At 51.6% G+C, this 21,949-nt stretch overlaps 1 protein-coding gene across 2 annotated transcripts; it reads right to left on the minus strand.

Moving 5' to 3' along the window:
* Positions 1-311: 311 nt before the first annotated feature.
* GGT7 (gamma-glutamyltransferase 7) lies at positions 312-21,937 on the minus strand. Of its 2 annotated transcripts, XM_069034330.1 has the most exons (16): positions 21,630-21,672; positions 19,395-19,775; positions 18,652-18,878; positions 17,429-17,580; positions 16,118-16,232; positions 15,534-15,601; positions 14,821-14,894; positions 13,833-14,026; positions 11,672-11,759; positions 10,518-10,645; positions 7,671-7,759; positions 6,746-6,898; positions 6,108-6,225; positions 5,471-5,608; positions 4,409-4,508; positions 312-3,007 (listed from the first exon to the last, which is right to left on the minus strand). In XM_069034330.1, exons 2-16 carry the CDS (start codon positions 19,417-19,419, stop codon positions 2,844-2,846), a joined length of 1,833 nt encoding a protein of 610 aa, XP_068890431.1. In that variant the 5' UTR covers positions 19,420-19,775; positions 21,630-21,672; the 3' UTR covers positions 312-2,843. The 2 variants fall into 2 exon arrangements, with proteins under 2 accessions (XP_068890431.1, XP_068890430.1); XM_069034329.1 differs by lacking the exon at positions 19,395-19,775 and having other exon boundaries at positions 21,630-21,937.
* Between the last annotated feature and the right edge of the window lie 12 nt (positions 21,938-21,949).

The raw sequence follows: 21,949 nt of genomic DNA on the forward strand, positions 1-21,949 counted from the left end.
TGCACACTGACGGGGTGCACTGCAAACCTGGGCTTCAGAAACAAGCTGGCCACATTCCGGATCATAATTTGTCACATTTAGCAAAGGCATCTTTTTAAAAAATGTATTTACTTTGTTTGTGTTACTTTGTTCCTTTTTAAATGGTTATTGTTTTTCTCAGCCCCTTTGTATTTTGTGTTCTCAGCTCCTCACTGACACATCCATGACAAAGTTTCAGGACAAATTCTCATTCAGAGCTGTTGGATGCCTGCAAGGGCCAGGCTGAAATCAGCACAGGTACTCTGCACACACACATCTCTGCAATACAGCCCTTTATTTCACAATGTCCATCTCACCTGTACTGAGGGAAACATCAGGTATTTCTTGGTACCTCACATTAAATTCGTCAGCTCTTAAATTCATTAGATGTTAAATTCATCAGATCACAACAGATGGGCTCAAAATACTACAGGCACTGGACCAGTTAGCAGATTAAAGGTGTCCATGTTGGATACATCTGTGCTATACTGATGCTGCTTTTAAACAGAAAAATATGGGAAATAATTCAGAATATCTTTACTTCTCTTAACCTAGGGGCATAGGTCTCATCTTCCAATCATTTTTGGTTTTCTCTTTTTTTTGCAATACAGGCCATGATCCAGCACAACACCTTGGAACATGCTTTATTTTAAGATTCTGGATAATTGCTGTGCAATTGTACTTTGGGACATATGAGTGCCCTTTTGAATCAAGACCAAAGTCTTTTACTCCCAAACATACACACAGAATCCAGCATCAGAAGTTGGTGAATTCAGTTAGTAAGGAGAAATTTCATCTTTCAAAGTGTTTTGTGACATTTCATGCAAAGTCCTGCACTGCCAGTGACTTCACCACATCTTTTGCAGCTGTTCATAGAGAACCTCCATGCCCAAGGGGCAGATCTGGGCTGGGACAGACCAGAAACCCCCAGATCATGTCCAGAGGGGTTCAACACACAAAACTGCCTTCTTCCCTTCCCGTGGAGCCTGGAGAGGTCTGCTCCAAGAAACATTTATGAACTCTCCATCTTCGGGCAGTGACCAACTCTAGTGCTGATGGCAGAAAAATAAATAAATAGATTTGATGTCCCTGTGGTGAAGAAAGTCTCTTCTTGGTGGCACAGAACATACCTCAGATACAACATTTTGCTTCCCCTGTCCCAGCTGAGGGCATGGATGCACTTGGAACAGGAAATGCTGCTGATGGTCCTGTCAGTGGGAGCTGCTGTGCTCCTCTCATGGGTGGCTGCACTTCAGCAGAGCATGAAAACACCTCTCTTGTCACTCAGCCCAACACGCTTCACTGGGTGTTCTGAGATCTGCAGCTCTTGGGTGGCAGGAACAATTACTCCAATTATCTGCCCTGTGACCCTGACTACCCCAAAACGAGCCACACACTCTCCATGGCATCAAGTGGCACAAACAGGGTGCCACAAGGGTGCCTTGGGAGGAAGGTCGGGGTGAGTGGTGTGATCATCAAATCAAAGAGCAAGACAACCATAAGCAGACATACATATCTAATATGTACAGTGGCCATGGGTGCATTTGCACCATGAAGGAAAACATCACATTTTAGACCATAGAAAATGATCAAACTCCAGAATTTTTTAGTGCCAGGTGTCTCTAACTTGCCAGCAAAAAGAGCAGGAAATGTCCAAATGTGGGCTGAATGATGTAGTGCAGATGTCAACTGGGGTATTCTTCCCTTCTCAATTTTAGACACAAAATGCAGGAGCATTCTTTTATTTTCACTACATGCTGTGGACATAAAATTATCTCAGTAGTGTTTGGTTTGGTTTGTACCTTTTCTCTCACTCTCTTCAGCTTTTCCAATAGATTCACTAGTACTAAAACATGGAGCTAAGTTACAGCCATGAATTCAGTCAGCAGAAATTCCCAAGCTTCTCTGTAGGAATGATGCAGACTTTTGGAACAGACTGAGATAAGGCAGTCGAAGGAAAGCTCTGAACCCACCCAAATGCTCTCCACGTGGTCTTCAAGCTGTGGTCTGTGGTTTTTCACAACTGTGTGGAGTACTGCTAAGATATCTCCAAAAAGTGTCTAAGAAAGTTAAACCTCTTACCTCTGAGCTGAAATTCACCACTGAGGAGGTTGAACTTCTGTAAGAGAACTACTGGGGGGTGCACAAGTTGTTAGAGGAAGAAATTGTTAGAGCTGTTGAAAACCATTGCTCTGGTTACAGAATCAGACTGCCAGTGAGTCTGCGCAGCAACTGGATTCAAAACATTTACTGCCAAAATTCAAGGTAGGTAGTGATGTGAGCACAGGAACTTCCCTGGGATGCTGCACGGTGGTAAAAATCAGCTGGCCCAGATGGAGTATTGGAGGACTCTGCAGTATTCCAGCTGCAGGCACCCACAAACACTACATTGGGCTGCATTAATTACTGCCTTACCCTGGAGGCAAAGAAGGAACTTGGGAAAGACATGAAGATGAGGATAATCATCATCAATAATAACATCAGCAGTAGCAGCTATTTTTTCCCTTGCTCATGTTCCTGCTCCCTAAAAGTAAGATTCAGGCTAGGACTGGGCTTTGGAAAGACTGAACTATTAGCTAGACTGCCAAAAGAAAAGTGTGCTCCTGCCACTCCTGTAACAAGGACTGGGCTGCTTGCAATCCAAATCATTGAAAAATAAAAAGAGAGCTGGATGTTGGTGCTGCCGACTCCTCTGGTGCTGTCAGGGTGGGGAGTGCAGAACATCTTCCCAGCAGTGTGTGGGGCTGGAGAAGGGGCCACTTCAGAACATGCACATCACTAGGGTTGTGTCAGCCTTGGTCACAGAACACGTCCCCTGGGAGGTGCTACAAGATCGTGGCTCCGGCAGCATCTGCACTCCTGGGGTCCTTCAGGCCAATGATGAAACTGTTGGTTCTCCTGGCCCCGTGCACCAGGGACACCACTGGGACTTTATCCACCTGATAGCCCCTGGCCACGAGAAATTCAATATCTTCCTCAGGAAACTCACCTGCAGGGATTTGAAAAGAGGAGTTGGTAACTGAAACCAGTGTTTGATGCAAATGCTGCTGAGGTCTGCAGTGGGGGGAAGCTGCCTGCAGCCCCTGAAGAAGGTTCCAGCTGGGCAAGCCAAGGGCCAGGGGCCACTGCTTTGTGCTGTGGGCTATGGGAGGATCTACACCACCATTTAAAGATGTGGGAGATTCTTGTCTTTGGAAGAAGGGGAAGATATGTGGTTGACACCAATTGTAGTTATTCTCCTTAGAGAACACAAGGCAGTGCCCACTCTTAGTTACAAGTAAGAGTATTAACAATTATTAGTCAAAATAAGATGCAAGACAGCTCAAAACAAACAACAGTGAAGCAAGATGCCAAATGATAAACTTTGTGCTAAGCGTCCCAACTTCCCCTGTGTGTATTTCTTAATCTTCCTGACCTCTACCTCAGGTTGCTGCTCTTCTGCTTTTACTTGGTTCATTTGATGGTTTGCAATTTCTGTATGAGTAGAAGTGCCCAAGGCCCCGGAGCTGGGGGTGCAGCTGGACAAATGGAGCAGGGACACAGAAACCCCACTGGTGTTTAAGCTTTATATGTTGGGTCTTAACATGTATCTTGTTGATGCCAAATGTCCAAACTCACAAATTAGGACCTTGTGAAGTTTTAGATTTAATTCCATTTTAGTTTCCAAGTCTGCAGGGCACACTGCAGGACAGATCCTTTTTAGATTTTCCTCTGTAATGGGAAAGCCCAGGAACTTTGGCTATTTGGTGTGGAATGAGAACCAAATTTCACTTATGGCTCACTCTGGTGAAGTTTGGGGTGGTGTGAAGAACACCAAATAGACCATGACTTACAGTAACCAGGACAGAAGCTGACAGTACAGACTCCAGAGTGCCAGCACTGATGCTGTGTTTTCAGAACTGTCAAGCTACAGGCCTTGCCATAAGCCTTGCCTTCTTCCCAGCTGCTGGAATTAAGGGACATGGACTGAAAAGTGAAGGAATATAATTTATGGCAGTGGGAATAAAGTGCAGGAAGCTTTGAGCACGTGTCTGGGTAAAGTTGAGGCTGCAGTCTTGTTGATTTGGATATCCTCAGTGGTATCTGATCCCCAGAGGGATTTAAGGACAGGACAAGGCCACTAGCAGGAGATGGGACAGAGGGAGGGCTGGGGAGAAGCACCTGAAAGAGCTTGGAGAGGTGGTGCTGGAGGGGTCAGGGAGCATTTCTAAGACAAGCTTTGAAGAAGTTGAATTCTGATTTTTGTCTTCCCCAAAACCCTCCACACCCCTAGGGACCCTAGAACATGGTGACCTGTGGCACTTCCATTGCAGAGTACAAAGAAAAATCCTGCTCTTTTCCTAAACTTGCTGGATTTGTAGGCTGCACCCCACCCAGTGTTCATACTCACTGTCAACCTGCAAGGTGTTGGACTGAAGCTGGGGGTGAAGTCGACCAAGGGACAAACTTTCACTCAGATTCTTGTTAAACGTTAAAACATTTACCAAAACCTGCAAGAGAATAAATTATCCTCAATAACACAAGAAGTGATGAGAACAGGAGAAGCCAACTTCCTGAGCATCCCCTGAACTGGTGGCTTCAGCATCTGCACATGCAGCAGGCAAAGGAGATTTTGAACCATTTACTGAACTGTATGAATTACTGCAGGGGTGTGCACACACTGAGGTCCTTGGAATATGGCCTGTAAGTTGTTGGTTGTAAAGTAGGACATTTTCAGGGTAGTGTGGGCTTTTTGTCACATAGCTCTTGCTAAACTAGCAGAGTTGTGTGTCTGGAACACGATGTGAGCTCTAAATAAGTGTTTGTTACAGCCAAAAGCTCAGCACATGACTTCTCCCAACAAAGCACTAGGAAGCAGTTCTTGGCTTTGGTTTTGCTCTGAATAATGCTTTCCAAAAGGTAAGGAAACTGGGACCCCTTCTCGTGCTTTTCTTTTTAGCAATCCGTTACTGCTGTACATGCAATCAAGCCATTGGCAAGTACTTCTCTTCATTAAAAATCATAAATTAAGAGGAACTGCCCAATTTATATCCAGTGTTGAGCAGGACGAATTCAGTTGGGAATGCCCTAAAAGGAGCTTTTCATACAGAAAAGGGCCAAAGGGCTGCCAGTTTCCTGCAATTTTCTGAATAACAAAACACTCCTTTTTTTCTTAATCATCCTTAAGATGAGTTTTGAACAGGTATTAGAATGACAAAAACCATTGTAGATTTTGCCAAAAGGCTTCTCCTCTACAATTATGAGTGGTGTCACCAGGAAAGGTGCAAGATAAGTAAATTGGTAACCCTTAGAGATTTGAAAACACCAAAGTGTGGAACTGGTGACATCAAAGATTGAACCAGTAACCTGTGGCCACCAGTTCTGACCCAGCCTGGGCCAATTAGGAAGGGAAAGGAGGGGACCCTACTCAGCTTTGAGCTGAGCAGCTGCTCTGGGAGGACACGGCGCTGACCTGGACGATGCTGCTCAGGGCTCTGTCCCCGTTGTTGGCCCCCAGACACAGGTAGGTCCCACACATTCCCTCGGAGGGCCTCACGATGGTGGGCAGCAGGAAGGACCGTGGCCGCTTCCGAGGCTGAAGGAGGTTTTGCTGCAGTTGAAGAAAAGTCACACCAAAAAATGTCAACAAGCCAACTCTCCCACAGAAGGAACATGAAGCTCATCAGCCTCTTTCAAAGAACCACCCCAGCAAAGTGGGGTGGGTTTACAGTGCATAAGGCAGCGCTGAGGCCACCAGGGCAGGTCTGTATTCCTTTCTTTCCAAGACCTGAAGACATTTTTCCTGCTACCTGTTACTTTTTAACCTGCAGAGCAACAATTCATAAAGAGAGTCCTTAATACAAGTCCACACTTACTTAAAGTGCATCTGGGCTGCAGTGTTGTTTGATAGTTCTGCATTGCAGTAATAACTGCTGGACATGGAGCCCTCTGTTTTCTCACTTTCAGTGGCTCATATAATGAAAAATAACAACTTTCTACAGTTATTAACACTCTTATTAATAAGGCATTAAATTGCTTCCCTGTTGTGAAGATGAGAATAAAATTGGGGAAAAAAAGGTAAATAAAGAATTTGTCATGTCATTCATTACCGGCCTGGGAATTGAGTGGTTCATTGTTTTATTTTGCCAGGAGAAGTCCAACATCTGGCTGTTCAAGAGGATTCCAGATGGTGTTATTATTCCACTGCCAAAGGGACGATTCAAAGAACTGAAAAGAAACACAAAGAAATTTCATCAAAATCATCCCAGAGATTTTTGTACACCTTGAGGCTTTCAGGGTTCCAGCTTTCTGTCCCACCTTGTCTTGATAGAGATTCTTTGGTGGTTCTCTAGGGCTGGTGAGATTGAGAAGAGGCAGTTTCCATGCACTAAGGAGCAGGAGCCACATAGGCCACAGCAGCTCTGTCCCTCCCTGTGTTTGAGCATTCCTTTTGCTGTGATGGATCTGCCTCCATCAGTCCAAAATTTGCCATCACCTCTTCCCCAGGGAGCAGATACAGGCCACTCCAGCCGTGTTTCATGGTGAGAGGGCTCCAAGATTGCACAGGGCAGAGCAGCAGCAGCCCACACATCTCAAGCCCATCTCTCCCATTCCTCTGCTGCAGGACTGACTGGGACAGAGCAGCCCGGCTGCTCCAGGTCTGGTGCCATCCTGTCCTGCTGAACCTACTCCCTCCTCCCTGCTCCCACTCTGAGCTCATTATGGAGGGAAGAGGCCAATCCTTTACCTCACCACGGCGACGATGAAGTCGTCGGGGCCCATGACGAGGACCTGGCTGGCGGCGGTCCCACTCCCCAGGGGGAACTGAGGCATGCGGAGATCGGACGGGAAGGACTGGGAGTCATTGATCAGCTGGCGCAGGGAATTGGCTTCTGATTTACTTCAGCAAGGAGGGAGGGAGAGAGGAAGGCAAGCAGTGAGCCTGGGGAGCTGGACATGTCCTGGCATGTCTACACAGCTACGGCCAGGTGTCCCCAAGGGGCTGCACAAGGACAGGGAGCTGGTTTGGTTCACTCCAAGGAAGGAAGGGGTGACAAGGTGGCTCAGTCTGCACAGAGAGGCACTCAGTCTGCCATGGACCTCCAAAGGCTCTGTCTACTCCTGTTTGCCCTCACCAGGAGTAAACCCACCCCCAACAGCCAAGGTGACAACCCCAGCTGAATGCCAGTCTTCAGCAGGAGGACAAGTCCAGCCCAGCCCAGCCCAGCCCAGCCCAGCCACCAGCTGTGGCTAAACGTGGCTCTGAGGTGGGAGGCTGGGCTGAAACCCAGATCTGGGTGTTCTGCAAGGCCCCGAGCCCCACAGTGGGGCAGGGAGAGGCAGAAATGGCACATGTGGCCGTGCCCACAGGGATGGCTGTTTGTCCAACCCACTCAAAGGGAATGTTTAGAGGAGTGGCAAAGTGGGAGGAACCCTCAAGCTCGAGCTGGCTCCAGGAAACCTCTGAGTGAGGACATCCTGTGACCCATCCCCAGAGCCCCGTGGTATCAGCTGTGATCCTTGGGAAAGAATGAGCCCTGGGAGGACACTCAGGGTCTGACCTTTCCTTCACAAAACAGAGGGAGAAAAAGCTCAGGGCAGAGCAAACCCGGGAATGATATCCAACCCACACATCCTGCAACTGCCACCGTGCCTGTCCTCCTCAGACATACCTCACCATGCCTTCTGCTGTGTGAGTGACAGACACGTCACCAGATGGATCTCCCAGGTTGCTCGCCAGACTCAGGGCTATTTTTAATGTCTAAAGAAAGAAGGGAAAGAAAGGAGAAGAGGAAGAGAGGAACAGAGAGGAGGAGTAGAAGGAGAGGAAAAGAGAGGAGAGGAAAGGAGAGGAAAGGAGAGGGGAGGGAGAGGAAAGGAAAAACATTTATGTGGCCCTGGAAATACAATTTCTGATACTCCAAACTGGAAGAGGTATCTGGTGTCCTGGTGTGTTGGCTAAAGCTTATGAAGAAAAATGACCAAAAGTCTGGGTTCTGGGAATACCTCAGTGCAGAGGGCTGCCACATGTGGGTATGGGAACCAAAGAGCCTCAGTCTGGCATGGCAAACTGTGCTGGGGGAGCCAAGCGAATCCAGCAGCATTTGTACAATCACAGAATCACAGAATGGCTGGAGTTGGAAAGGACCTTAAAGCTCATCCCATTCCACCCCCCTGCCATGGGCAGGGACACCTTCCCATGTTGCTCCAAGCTGGTCTTAAACACTTCCAGGGATGCGGCAGCCACAGCTTCTCTGGGCAACCTCTGCCAGCAGCTCACCATTCTCACAGGGAAGAATTTCTTCCCTATATCCCATCTAACCCTGCCCTCTGGCAGTGGGAAGCCACAAGTGCAACATGCCTGGCAGGAGCTGATGCCCAGCTCAGTGGTTCAGCTTCATCACCAGCTGGCAGGATACCATTTACTTTCTATTCCATTCCTGAGTGGTCACCACAAGAGCAGAGCTCAGACTGAATCCCAAGGGGATAGTGGGTGCTGGGCTTGCTGCTGCCTCTAGAACCCAGCTCAGCTGGCCCAGCACCAGTGCTGAGCAGAAATGAGCTGTTCTGCTCCCCAGCTGCTGCCCAGCTCCTGGCTGTAAACCATCTGAAGGGTTTGAACAGAAAGCATCAGTCCCAGCACACGTCAGGGAGTGATGGTGCAAAAGGAGGAAAGCATCTGGTTTCTCAAACATGCAGAATCCTGCCTAAGACAGTCCAAAATAGGAAGGTGCAATTTCAAAGGACTGGGATTACAGCACAGCCAAGGCAGAGCCACAAGGAGAGAGAGAGAGCTGCTCCTCAGCCAAGCCAGCCTGTGCCGAGCAGAAACACACTCAACGTTCAGCTTGCAGGTCGTGCCATGCTCATTCAGGATTCAGAACAGCCCACTCCCCTGCAGGCAGCCAGTGAGATGGCACTGCTGGTCTGGAATGTGCCACACAGCAACAGCTTCTCCTTGGTTATCAACTGTGTGGAGAGTAGAACATGACAAACCTCTGGAGAAGGCAGCATTTCCATGGAGCAGTATCCATTGACCACCACACCATGGTGGGGGACAAGGGCTTGGTGGTCAGGGAAGAGCTCCATGGAAACATGCAGAGCACTTCCACCCCTGAGGTTAAGGACATCTTGGTCCTGGTTGTTCCAGGGCTGGATAGCTGATGCTGCCCTAGCACTGTGATGCCTTTTCCTGGTCTTAAAATCAAGAATCAAACATGGTTAGAAGGGAAAAAGGGGTTTTACCTCTGTATTTGCTTTAAGGATCCTTAGGTGCACACATCCAGGTGGAATGTGCCGAAATGCACCCTGCAATGCCCACCCACGATAGATTGGGTATCACATTATAGGTGTTACTAATTAGCATATCTATCAAAGATTCCCCAATGAGAGGCTTGAATGAGCCCCCTTCCCTGAGGAACCTTCCCCTGGATGGTCCTATCTTAGTTTACAGAATGTGTTCTGGAGAGGACCTTGGTGTCTGGGGCTTCTAAGATGTTTAGTCTCCTAGCTTAACAAAATAAGTCTAAGAATGTAGGCTAAAAACCACTAAGAATACAAAAAGCTATAAAAGGTATATAAAAGGGGTATAAAAGAAAAGTCAAAGAATCATCATGGCATCAACTGAGCCTCAGCAACATGTTCAGCTCTGGGACCCAGGCAATCAGGGTTACACATCTCCTGAAGTGACTGCCTTGGAGCTGGAGGTTGCTGCTCCAGGATAATCAACAGGTGAAACTCTTGGCAGAGCAAATAGACTCACCCAAAGCTTCCTGAAGAGAGCTCAAAAATAACTCAGGTGAGTCAACCTCCTGTGCCTCTGCACAGTGTGTAACTCCTCCAGTTGCTGCATTTTTGCTGAGACACTTCCAAGCACCCATTGTCCTGTCTGCTACAAGGATGTGGTTAAATGCTTGATTAAAATTTCCAACTCATAAACCCCATCTGTGGATCTGTGGAGCATCTGAGAGCATAACTCTGCTTACAGAGCAGGAGACAGAGCACTTGCTCAACCTCCTGGGAAGCTGCAATGTTTTGGTAGGACAGTCTAAATGCTGGAAAAATTCTGGACCACAGAGATCAGGAGGTGGGCAAAAATGTGGTTTTTTTAAATGTGGAGTATTGGTCAGTTTTCCTTGTCATCACCATGCAGAGGCTTTTGCTTGCAGCACATCTTGCAGTGCCCTCGGGTGCTCTGCAATGGCCAAGGCCACTGAAGCTAAGAGGTGGAGGAACTTGATGAGACCACCCTCAAGTGCTGTGGGGTCATTCTGCAGAGATGACTGTATATAAGAAATGGACAAAAGCAACAGTTTTGTTCTCAAAAAGCTCTTCCCAAGCAGGAAAGATCCTTCTGCTCAGCCTCTGAGACAGCAGCACTGCTCAGTTTTACACCTTAGCCATCTATTTGCTCATTCTCCTCTGGGAATAACCTACAAACATTTTTGTAGGACCACAAAATAAATAAATCATTCTCTAGCAGCACAAGCAATTCAACCAAATGTTGAACCTCCTCTTACCTCTGCCATCCAGTGCAAGATATTCCCTCTGGATCCTTGACTTGTGATGTTAAAGCCCTCAAGGATGTTCAGTGCTGTGATCAGTGCAGGACCTGCATGTGGAGGTGGGGGAGTGAAAACAAGGTGACCTGTGGAGGGAAGAGGAGAGGAATGAAGCTGCTTTTGTCAGACACCATCCAGTGAGAACACTTGTCCATGAGTTGTGTCCTTGAGGACAGGGAAACCCCTTCCAGATTTGAGGGGAAATAATAGAAAGAGACACGATTTGAGAAGGGTTTCCCAGAACATCCCTGTTGTATCTTTCTGTTTCTTCATGAAGGAGGAAGGAAGCCCAAACAGGGATGCTTTTTCACCTCTGAAATTCAGTTCTGATTGGTTGGCTGTTGGTTTGTAGACTGCAGTATGGAAGAATGGAGATAGAATCAGAGAAAACCAGAATAGTTTAGGTTGGAAGGGAACTTAGAGGTCATCTAGTCTAGGCCATGGGCAGGGACACCTTCCACTATCCCAGGCTGCTCCAAGCCCCGTCCAACCTGGCCTTGGACACTGCCAGGGATCCAGGGGCAGCCACAGCTTCTCTGGGCACCCTGTGCCAGGGCCTCAGCACCCTCACAGGGAGAAATTGCTTCCTAACACCTAATCTAAATCTCTTCTCTTTTAGTTTAAAATTATCCCCCTTGTCCTGTCACTATCTGCCCATATTAAAAGTCACTTTCCCTCGTTTTTATAAACCCTTTTTACATACTGGAAGGCCACCTAAAAATGAGTTTGCAACATTACAGCTATAAGGAGGGTAAATACAGGGACTGCAAGAAAATGATGACATTTTAGAAACTTCTTGCATAGTTAGCTTTTCTCCCTTTGGGAACTGTCTTCAGCTGTAGGTCCAGCTTCTACTGAGACGTTGCATCAAGATGTGACCGTGTTGCATCTTTAGACTTTCAAGGGAAAAAACATTTCAAACTCCTGAAAATCTTCTGAACCACCCATGACACATCAGTATCAGCAGGGAATAGCAGGAAACTCCCTGGAAAGCCTTTCTGCGGACATCTCAGCACAGCTTTGACTTCAACTCTTGTTCAGTGCTGTTGCCACCCCTTGTGAGGTGAAGAGAACTTTTCCCTGGAGCTGCATTGCAACGGGTGAGGGTGTACCTCGATAGATTGTGTGCACAGGATCCTCCACAGTGACACTGTAATTGCTGAAATCTTCCTCCACCAAGACTCCTCCGTAGTTGTGGACCTGCACGAGAGCAAAGCAGTGCACACTGAACAGGCTGGGCCAAGGCTCTCTGTGCTCTTTGTGCTGGCCCAGGGGAGCATACCCCTCACTGTCAAACACACTCCACTGAGATTCCTGAGCCAAGTGCCAGGTTCCTTCATCTTCCTTTCTGTGCTTTCACAGCCCTGGTGACCTGGCTCACTGTTCAGCATTGCAGGAAGGCTCTGCACTCACCTCCAACAGCTCACCCACCACAGAGGTGCTCCCAGGACATGCTGTCTGCCTGGGAAGGTGGGGATTGGCCCTGCCCTGCAGCCTTCCCTGCCCTGGCTGGCAAGCAGGAGTGTGCTAAGGGGTACTGAACACTGCCAGGATTATGGATCCAGGAGACACGGAGTCCAGGTGTGGCAGGTGGCCATCACTAGAAATTTCAACTAAAAAATCACTGTTCTCACCCTATTTGAAATTATTTCAGCTGACAGTGGGTCTGCTGTAGCCCTGGTCTTCCTGTAAGACTCCTGTCAGAGGTACAATTTACCAGGGTTGGTAATTTTCATGAACACAGGAAAGACGGGTGATTCCCTCCACGCAGGTCTTCTGTGACTGAGTCATGATGGAGATGAGGGAGGACCATCAGAGGGTGGTGGGGCACTGCCCAGGCTCCCCAGGGAATGGGCATGGCCCCAAGGCTGCCAGAGCTCCAGGAGTATTTGGACAACAGTCTCAGGGAGAGGGTGGGATTGTTGGGATGCCTGCATGCTCTGACCTCTAACCCGGCCAGCTTCCTCGGCAGGAAAACTCCTCTGGCAAAACTGAATGAATCACTGGAGCAGGACAGCTAATGGAGGGCATGCTGAGGGGCCAGAATGTCAAACAACCCCAAAGCTGCTGAAGATGTCTCTCCTACCCGGGATCCCTGTTTCCTTCCCAGAGAAAAGGCTGGCTGAACCCAAGGGCTGTGCTGAGCCAGGACCTGGCTCCCCAAACCCAGCCAGTGGGGAATGGGGCAGGAGGAGCAGAGAAAGGGGAGAAGCCCCAGTCAGCCACACACTGCAGACAACATCTCAAATTCCCCAGAAATCACTATTTTGCACCTGTGCCTGAAAGCAAAGAGTGGGTGTTTTGGAGCTGTTCGTGATTTCACCAGATGGATGGATCCCTGTGTTGGACAATAAACACTTTGTGAAGCCAGCACTTTGCTCTGCAACCAAAGCTGGAATTGTTCACTGGATCCCAGAGCTTGTCAGGGCCTTTGATGTGGCAACCCTGGGCCTTGCTCCTCCATAGGGAATTTGTGCTTCCCTGTGGCAGCCCCCCAAGTCAGGGGAAGAGGGTGACAAAGCAGGGTTTAGCTGTGGACATGCTCACAAGCTTGGGACTTTTCCTGCTCCTCATCCTTCACCTCTGCTATAGTTCAGGTAAACTGTAGATTTCCAAACACAGAGCCCACAGATGTCTGAGGCTTGAGTGGAACGAACACATTCCAGATTCTTGATGAACTATTGAAGGAGCATCATTTGAACCACAGTGGCTCAATAAAATGGTGCCCTAACCACCCTGACTGCAGCCACACAGAGAAAAGCTGTTAAGGTTTGTTGGGGGCTTTTTTTTACCAGAATTACTTTGGTTTTGATATTTTTTCCAGAGCACCTGTACCAGGAGTTAAACTAGGGCAACCCCAAGTGGGACCAAGCCTGTCTAATCCTCTGCTTTCAAGACTCGCAGGTTTCTTTTTCTAAACCATCTTCCTGGAGTCTGTATCCTACAGTTCCACTAACCACAACAACTTGTTTCTCAACAGCCTCTCATTCTAGGGAAAAAGGCTTTGTCACCTAAATGAACAGAGCCCAGAGGGGGCTTCAAACTGATTTTTGTTTTCCTTCCAGACTGTCCTGGTTATAGAGGAAATGGAGATTTCACTTCTGTAGACTGTGGGAATGGGCTGTGTGTCACTTACACCACAGGGACAGGAAAGGAAAGGAAAAGGAGGCCTCTGTCCCCATCATTGTGCTGGCACTTGGCTTATCTCCCGTTTGTCACCTTAAGCAGGTGGCAGCCCCAGCCTGGCAGGTGACAGGGACAGTCCTGGCTCACCTCGGAGATCATCTCCTGGGTCAGGTTTCCGCTGTAGAAGGCTGACACCCCTTCTGCCCCCAGCAGCTGCAGCACGGCCGCGAGGTCCAGGCGCCGGACGAACATTCCAGGCAGCAGGGGCTGCCCATCGGGCAGGAAGAGCTCGTGGAATCGGTCAGAGTAGTTCAGGTCCTTCAGCTCACTCAGGGCTTTGGCTGCAGGTGAGAAGGGGAAGGACATCCAGAAAAAGCAGGGGTCAGGAAGGCGCAAAGGACCTAATGGGGATGTTGGAGGCCTGCTGCTGCCTCTGGCCCTACTGCAAAACTAGAGGGGAGCTGGATCATGGGTCCTTTGGAACTGGCAAAGAAACCCAAAGAAACCCCAGCACCCCTCCCTGTCTGGCCCTGGGCACTGCCCAGTGTGGCTGCTCTGCCCTGCCTCTGCCCAGCCATGGCAAAGGGCTCCAGTTTGGCTGCCACCACGCTGTCCCCTGGCAGACTGTGGCTCACGTATTGTTCAGCTCCCAATATCATCCATCTCCAGCTCCACAAAGCCCTGATTTCCCTGACTAACTGTGGATACTAAAAAGCTAGGAGCAGAGGAATTTTCCAGCTGCTACAGCATCTTGTGAAGTTTCTTTCTCATGCAAGCAAGCTGAAAACAGTTTTAGGATTTCTATAAATCAAGACTTTATCTTGCACCTGCAAACTTGTTGCCCAAGTTGTTTTGGTACATTGGAGAAAATATTTTGAATGGGCATTGTGGAACCTCCACCTATCCTTCCAGAGGGTGGGTGGTCAAGTGACCATTGGGGTCATGCCACCCTTGCAAATGAAGCTATATAAGCTGATTTATATCATTAAATATAGCCTTTTTGGCCACTTATCCTGAAATTGGACTCGTTGTTTTTCACTGTTCTCAGTACAACAGCAACAACTAACCACCTACATGCCCAGCTCCTTGCACAGTGAGCTGCCCTGTGCTGGGCAGCTGCCCATCAGGTACTCACCCAGCTCATGTGTGACATTAAAGCCGTTCTGGGCGACACCGGCCGTGAGGCCCAGCAGCTCTGACCACGGGAGTCTGCCAAAGGAGAGAGGACAAGGAGAAATGGGCCTTGGAGGGGTGCAGTGGGGCAGGGTGGTGGGCAGCAAGCACAGGGCTGGGCTCTGCAGTCAGGGGCTCCTGGAAGACCAGGCTGTGGGGCCAGCAGTGGCCAAAAGGAGCACTGAGCTTTCAGCGCTTGTGTTTCTCCTTAACAGGATCATCTCAGTGCTCCAGGATGTGCCCCAGAGAGGAATGGCAGTGCATGGATGGGGGAAGGGGCGTCTCAGGAGCAAAATCTCAAGCCAGGCTTTGGTCCTGAGCAAGTCATTCAGTTCCTTCCCTATCCCAACAGAGCACCAAGGACAGGCCCACCTCTCAGCATGCAGCTAAAGAGAGAATGAAGAAGCACAGACATGAGAGGCAACGTGCTGCACCCCTAACAGAACACTTACTGTACATCTTTTTAGCCAAAACCTCACTTTGCAGAAAACATGACCTGATGCTGAATTTTGTCTTTTGTACATGAAATACCAAAAAATAAACATCTCTTTCAACACAAGCCTCCAAGTACTTAGCTAATGGTTTTGAGTGGTGGCTGAGAACGTGGCCTGATGGCAAGGGCTCGTGGGCTTCCCCACAGGGACCCCAGGGCACAGACTGTGCCTTGTGTCTTACCTGCCATGTAACTGGTGTGCCTGGTGCATTCCTTGGATCATGCCTGGCACCCCCACGAGCAGACCTGGCTGTAAAATAGGAAGGACAAAAAGGAAGAGAGTAGTCTCCTTTCCATGAGGACATGATCCCCAATCGCAAGTCAAGGAGGTGCAAGTCATGTTTACTTTGGAATTATCTGCATAGTTAGGAGAGGGGAGGAGGTCTGTAGCAAGACACTTTACTATGGAATAAAAGGTTTTGGAAGGAGAGAGGCAAATTCAATCTTGTTTTCAGCCCAGTTTGGTCAGGAGAAATAACTCAGCAGAACAACCTGGGATTATGCTCCTTCCTGGGGCTCTTGTTCTCCCAGCACCCTGCTGCCACAGGGACATGCCTCTTTACTCCCTAAAGCTCTGCAGGCATTTTGGGGCTGATAAAGAAGTATTTTCCCTAAATTCTCCATGTCTGTAGGGCCCAGGATCTCCCATGATGAGAGAGACCTCCTGTTACTTTGCTGGGCATCTGCCCCTTGGCCTGAAATTTGGAGGCAGGAGAGCTGGAGACAACAGCTCTGGAGGCAATGGCTGTGGGATACTGGTTCTCACCTTGGTGTCCTGCAGCAGGTCCCCTTCCAGTGGGATGCCCATGGGAGCCACCTCACGGAAGTCGATCACCCAGCTCCTGTTCTTGCGGATGTCGTGGACCAGCATCACCCCGCCCCTGTGGCGAGACAGCGTCAGGGCACGGCCCGGCTGCTCCTGCAACAGCCGCTGCCGGAGAGCTCGGGTGGCACAGGGGCTAGGGCTGGTCCAGGGTGACAAGGGTCACTGTGGCAGGTCACCAGCCCCAGCAGGGCCCCGGGGTGGCCGGAGGAGCAGGGAATGCTGCTGTCCTTCCCTAGAGCACACACCAGGACAGCCAAGGCAGGGTCGGTGTGGGACACAGGCAGCCCTGTGCTGAGCCTGGTGAGGCTGGAGCAGTCCCTGCCTGCCTGACCAGGGAGCCACTGGCTCTGTTCCAATGCCAAGTTGGGACCATCTGGGATTTTCTTTCTAATCTGAGCAGTTTTGCAACAAAAGAGGGTTTTTGCTTACAGCAGCAATGGGTGGTGCAGCTGGAGCAGTGATCAGGTGGCTGCGGTTTATGCAACGCTCCTGAGCCCTCCTGCAGAGCCAGGAGCACCAGGCTCACGTGGATGCCACCCGGGTATGAGGGCTGGGAGAAGGCCACCCCCCCCAGCAGCTGCCTGGAGCTTCAGCCTCAGGAGCAGAGCTTGTGGAAGGCAGGACTCAGGCTCTGGAAGCACTGGGACTGAGCCCGGGGTGTTTGCAGCTCCTGGCACATTCACAGCAGAGCTCACCAGCCCTCTCAAGCCTGGGGCTTGGATGATCCTGGCAGTCACTACAGCAGAAACAAATTTCCCTGCCTGGGGGTCTCTGTCCTGTGCTGGCAGCACGGTTCACAGGAAGGGTCACTATGGCAGACTGTGGACACATCACTGCCTGATGTCAGAGCCCTGGCACCACACCCTGGGCCTGGCACTGTCACGGAGGCATTTCTCAGCTGCAGAGGGACTTTTTACAAGGGCAGACAGTGACAGAACAAGGGGGAATGGCTTTACACTGACAGAGGGCAGGTTTACATCAGGTATTTGGAAGAAATATTCCTCTGTCTGAGGGGGAGGTGGTGGGGGCACCATGCACTGGCGCAGGCTGCCCCATCCCTGGAAGTGTCCAAGGCCAGGCTGGATGGGGCTTGGAGCAACCTGGGATAGTGGAAGGTGTCCCTGCCCATGGAAGGGAGTGGAACCGGATGGGTTTTAAGGTCTCTCCAACCCAAACCATTCTGGGGTTCTGTGAAACCACTCACTTGAGGACACCTGAAGACAAGAGCAGGGGCGAGTGCCCCACACTTACCCTCCCAGCCCCGAGGTGTGGGGGTTGACGATGCCAGCGCAGAGGGCTGAGGCGATGGCCGCATCCACCGAGGAGCCGCGCCTGGCCAGCACCTCGGTGCCCAGCGCGGTGCAGCGCGCGGCGTCCGTCACCACGGCGCCGCGGTGGAACAGCTGCCGGACAGGAGAGGGTTGTGCTGGGCTGTGCTGCTGGTGCTGCCCAGATCTGCACCCACCAATGTGGGACCTGAAGCCTGGGGCCAGTGCCGAGGCCGTGGCTGATCCAACAAATGCCAGTGGGAACCGTATGTCCCCTGGCACATCCCCGCTCCAGCGCAGCTGCAGGTAGCCATGGCCACCATTTCAGACAGCTTTCCACACTCTGTGTGCCACTTTAATCTGGGGGCCACGTCTCTCTCTGCCCCTCACAAGCCCAGAGCTGTCCTTGTGCTGCAGCCAGGCAGCCACTGGGAATGGGGATAGAGCAGCAAAGAATGCAGCATGCCCCCAGAACCACAGCCTGTTCTCATCCTTGTGCCAGTGCTGTGCTAATGCAGTCACACGATGTTTTACAGAGTTGATTTCATCCCTGTGGCACAAATTGCAGCATCTCAACATGAGCCAGGCTGGCCTGGGGACATGCACAGACAGAAGGGCCATGGCAGCACATGGAGATGGTGATGGTGACTCCTGGCTGACTGTTACCCCAGCAGAGGTTCTGCAGGAGGATCCAACCCCGTGACCATGCTGCCTTGGCTCTGCAATCTAGCACTGGGCCGTGGGACAGATTAGCAGGAGATTCACCTCTGTTTTCAGCTACTTCCTTGCTTGGTCCTGGATCAATCTTCCAGAGGTGAATCCGGGCATGTATGCCCATAATCCATAAAACTCTGTCCAGGTGGACAAGATCCTAGTGTTTAACCAAGGATTATTTTCTGAAAGCACTCCCATCTGGCTCAAGCCACAGCTGGAGTCACAGCAGCGGGGCTGTCTGTTCCCCACCAGCAGCACCCCCAAACCCTGGCCATGTCTGGCTTGGCTCTCCAAGCACAACCTCCAGGCACAGGAAAAGGCTTTCAAGCCAGTTTGGGGTGGAGCTGGGGAAGACTGAGCACCCGTGGCCTCGCTGACACCAGCCATGGCTCCCCAGTACTCCCTTGTCGAACTGCTGACCAGGAGGAAAGTTAGGGAGCTCTCCCATCTTTGGAGCCAAAGCCCAACCATAAAGCCACTGTTTTGTCTTACCTGAGGGTCCCCAAAATAGATCTGCATGATGAGGGCCACGGTGACGCCCGTGGCGAAGGTCAGGCAGGCGGTGATGATGACAGTCAGCCCGTCCTGCCGGCAGCTGCAGTCTCCGGAGAAGGGGTCCTTGCTGGTCTCCTGCAGAGGGGACACGTCCTGGCTTCCCATCTCCGAGGAGGACGAGGGCAGGCGCTGCAGGCGCGCAGACTTCAGGAAGGAGTCTGGGTCTTTGTGGGCAGCAGGGAGGAAACAAGTGTGAGTTATTGAGCAACTCGGGGCTCTTATTGCAGTGTTTATCCAGCACTAACATTACACTGAGCCCCTTCCAGCATGGCTATCACCTTCCCTATTGATCCCAGCTCCCAGGAGCCTTTCTGGCTCGGATACTGCTTTGGGTCATTTTACTGATCCCTTCCTTTAGCTCTAGTTATTCCAAATCGACTTCCCTGGAGATTAAGAGAGACAAAAACCCCCTGAATTTTATTCCATTTCAGTCCATTCATCAGTCTTCAGTGATAGGCCCACTCCTGTGCTCCATTAGGAGGGGTTCTTAACACAGCAAACAGGTCTCTGAAATGCAGCGAGACTGAAGAAGAGGAAATTAAGATATAAAAAAAAAATGCAGCAGCTTTACTTGGAGCTGTGATAGAGCTAAAGCACCTGAGCAAAACAGAGGTAAAGCAAAACATTTGGCCTGTGCACAGAAAATACCTCTAGGGAAGCAAGGGCAGAGAGGAGCAAACCTGCAAACCAGAGGCCTCGGAACATCCACTCGCTCCGCTGCAGGAAGGACTCTGCTTTAATTCCTTGCTTCCTCTGGCAGATGAGGCCCACTGGGAAATGAAGCCGCACACTGGACACCTGGCTCCAAGACGGCAAAGCAGTGGGGCAGGGGTTTGCTGGGCCTCAGCAGGATGAAAAAGTCTCTTTTTTGCTCTGAAAGATGCCTTGAATCTCTGTGAGTGTCAGCTGCTGCCCTTGTGCTGGGAGGACACCGACTGAGGATGCCCTGCCCGTCCCGGTGGCTGCCAGGCACATGGAGCTGCTGGGGCAGCTGTGAGGTCGTGCCCATCTCTGCTAGGCTCTGAAGTGGACCAAGTAGCTCAGGGCATCATCCAGGGCTCCTGAAAGAATTTTTTCGGGGGCTGCAGTGCTCTGTGCATCCACAGTAGGAAAAAGAGGAGCACCAAGTGGAAAAGACAAAATGAGAAGCTTGTCCCTCCATACAGGAGATGTTTCCTGGGGTTGGAAAGGGAGAGGGGAGTGAGCAGGAAAGCCCACATCCCCCATCAACTGCCTGTCCCTCTGCTCTGGCAGGTGGTATTGCCCTGGGCACTGTCAGCCCAGTCCTTGCCTTGGCATTCACAAGACCTGGCTGCAGCTCTCCTGAGGCCAGGGAAGGAGGGAGTTTTAATTTGAGTGATGTTGCAACCAGGAGTAAACTCCCACAGCCAGGGAATCCCCTCAGGGTGAATTTAATCTCATTTGTGCTGTGGTGGTTTAGGGAGTGGGACTGGGAAAGGCTCAGCTTTTCCAGACTGAGCCTCTGAGCCCCTCATGGGCTCTTCTGGTCTAAGTGAGCTGGACTGAGTGGGAGGACTGGCTGGCAGCCCCCGTGGGGGCCACAGCTGGCCTGGCAGGGGCTGCCATCGGGGTGGGGTGTCACAACAGCCCCTGGCACACCCGAGTGAGGCCCCAGCCCCACCTGCAGGGAAACAGTGAGCAGTGAGTGGATTCCTCTGCCCAATCCCTCCAGGACACCATCTCTCCCCTCTGGTGACAGGCCAGCCCAGCACAAGGGGACATGAATACCTAGGAAGCAACTGTGGAAGAGGGCAGACCATGGCCCTCCCACCATGAAGTACCTCCATTCTCTGCCACAGACATCCTATTTTCAGTCTCTGTGACCACTGGTGTTGCAATAAGGACAGCAGAGCTGTGGTTTGGGGATGGGAGCAGCTGGAAGGGGTCACTTGGGAGCAGCAGGAGCCAGGAACAGCCTGCACAGCCAATGCCAGCTGCCTATCCCACCATCAATGTGCATGCTTTGAAAGAGAAGCCACCAAACCCCACTTGGCTTCCACGGGGCAGTGAAGGAGACGTGGCTTCATGGGGGAGCCAATGCTTTGGAGAACCAGGGCCACCTCAGCTCTGGAGCTGCAGCAATGAGACAGCAGAGACTGGAGCTGCTGGGGGGCTCTGCAGGTGCTCCTGCAACAAATGCCAGGAAAGCAGCAGCTTCTCCAGCCGCCCCACCTGCAGGCATTGGCACAGCCAAAACTGCATCAGATTCTGGGTGTGTGACAAGAGGCCTCGTGCTTCTAGGAGAGTTGTTCCCACACCCCTGCAGGCAGCAGCTTCACCTCGACGGCCAGGAAAGCACAGCGTGGGAATGGGCAATGGGAGCATCACCCGTGGGCACGGTGGGACAGGGCAGAGGGCAAGGGGTGCCTGGGGCTGTGCAAACATGGGCCTGGGGGCTGGCAGGCACCCGGACTGGGAAGCAGCCCCCGGGGAGGAAGAGCAACACCGCTTGAAGAAACATGACATGGGGGAGGAACAACATTTCTCTCAACTATGGAGGAGGAAGCAATCAGTTAAAAATAGGCAGAGGATTTTCTTAGGGATCAAATGATCACCTGACTTTATTCCAGCTGAGCACCGGAGGGATGGAGCATCCCAGACCGAGGGATGCTCAAAGAGCATCCCGGATGGAGAGATGCTCATGGAGCATCCAAGGAGGCCATGCACAAGTGGTCCCGGCTGGAAGGCCACGCCGGCTGTGGGAGAGCACATTCCAGGCTGCCCTGGGAAGCTCTGTGCCGAACCCCTGGATCTCTGGCTGCCTTCCGTCCCTCGGGGTGAACGCGGGGCCGGGGCACAGGGACGGCGGGAGCCCGGGGAGCCTCGCTCCGGGCGCGGGGCCGAGGGCCGGGGGGTGCCGGGGGCCGCGGGCGGGCTCTGCCGCCGCCCCTCACCCGTGTCCTGCTCGCCCAGGAACGCGTCCTCCTCCTTGCGGGCACGGAGGCCGCTCTCGGCCGCGCCGCTCGGCTCCTCCTCGGGCAGCCGCGGGAAGCTGGTGATGCTCATGTAGTCCACGGGCGAGCCGGCGGCCAGGGCCCGCTGCCGGCCCGGCACCGCCTCCGCCGCCGCGGGCACCGCCATCGCCGGGTCACCCCGAGCCGAGTCACGCCGAGCCGGACACCCCGAGCCGAGGCGGGTCCCACAGCCGGGTCGGGCCGGGCCCACCGCTCCCGGTCAAACGCAGCCGCCCCGCGCCGGGCCGGGCGGGGCCGCC

The sequence above is a fragment of the Aphelocoma coerulescens genome, chromosome 20, assembly GCF_041296385.1.
Source record: "Aphelocoma coerulescens isolate FSJ_1873_10779 chromosome 20, UR_Acoe_1.0, whole genome shotgun sequence".
NCBI lineage: Eukaryota > Metazoa > Chordata > Aves > Passeriformes > Corvidae > Aphelocoma > Aphelocoma coerulescens.

Bases quoted from the DNA above. Each gene is read 5' to 3' on its own strand.
- GGT7 (XM_069034329.1), bottom strand. From the start codon at position 21,816: ATGGCGGTGCCCGCGGCGGCGGAGGCGGTGCCGGGCCGGCAGCGGGCC. The intron at 17,581-18,651 runs GTAAGACAAAAC...CCTGTCCGGCAG, and splicing joins TCTATTTTGGGGACCCTCAG to CTGTTCCACCGCGGCGCCGT. The intron at 4,509-5,470 runs GTCAGCGCCGTG...ATTCTCTTGCAG, and splicing joins CCCTGAGCAGCATCGTCCAG to GTTTTGGTAAATGTTTTAAC.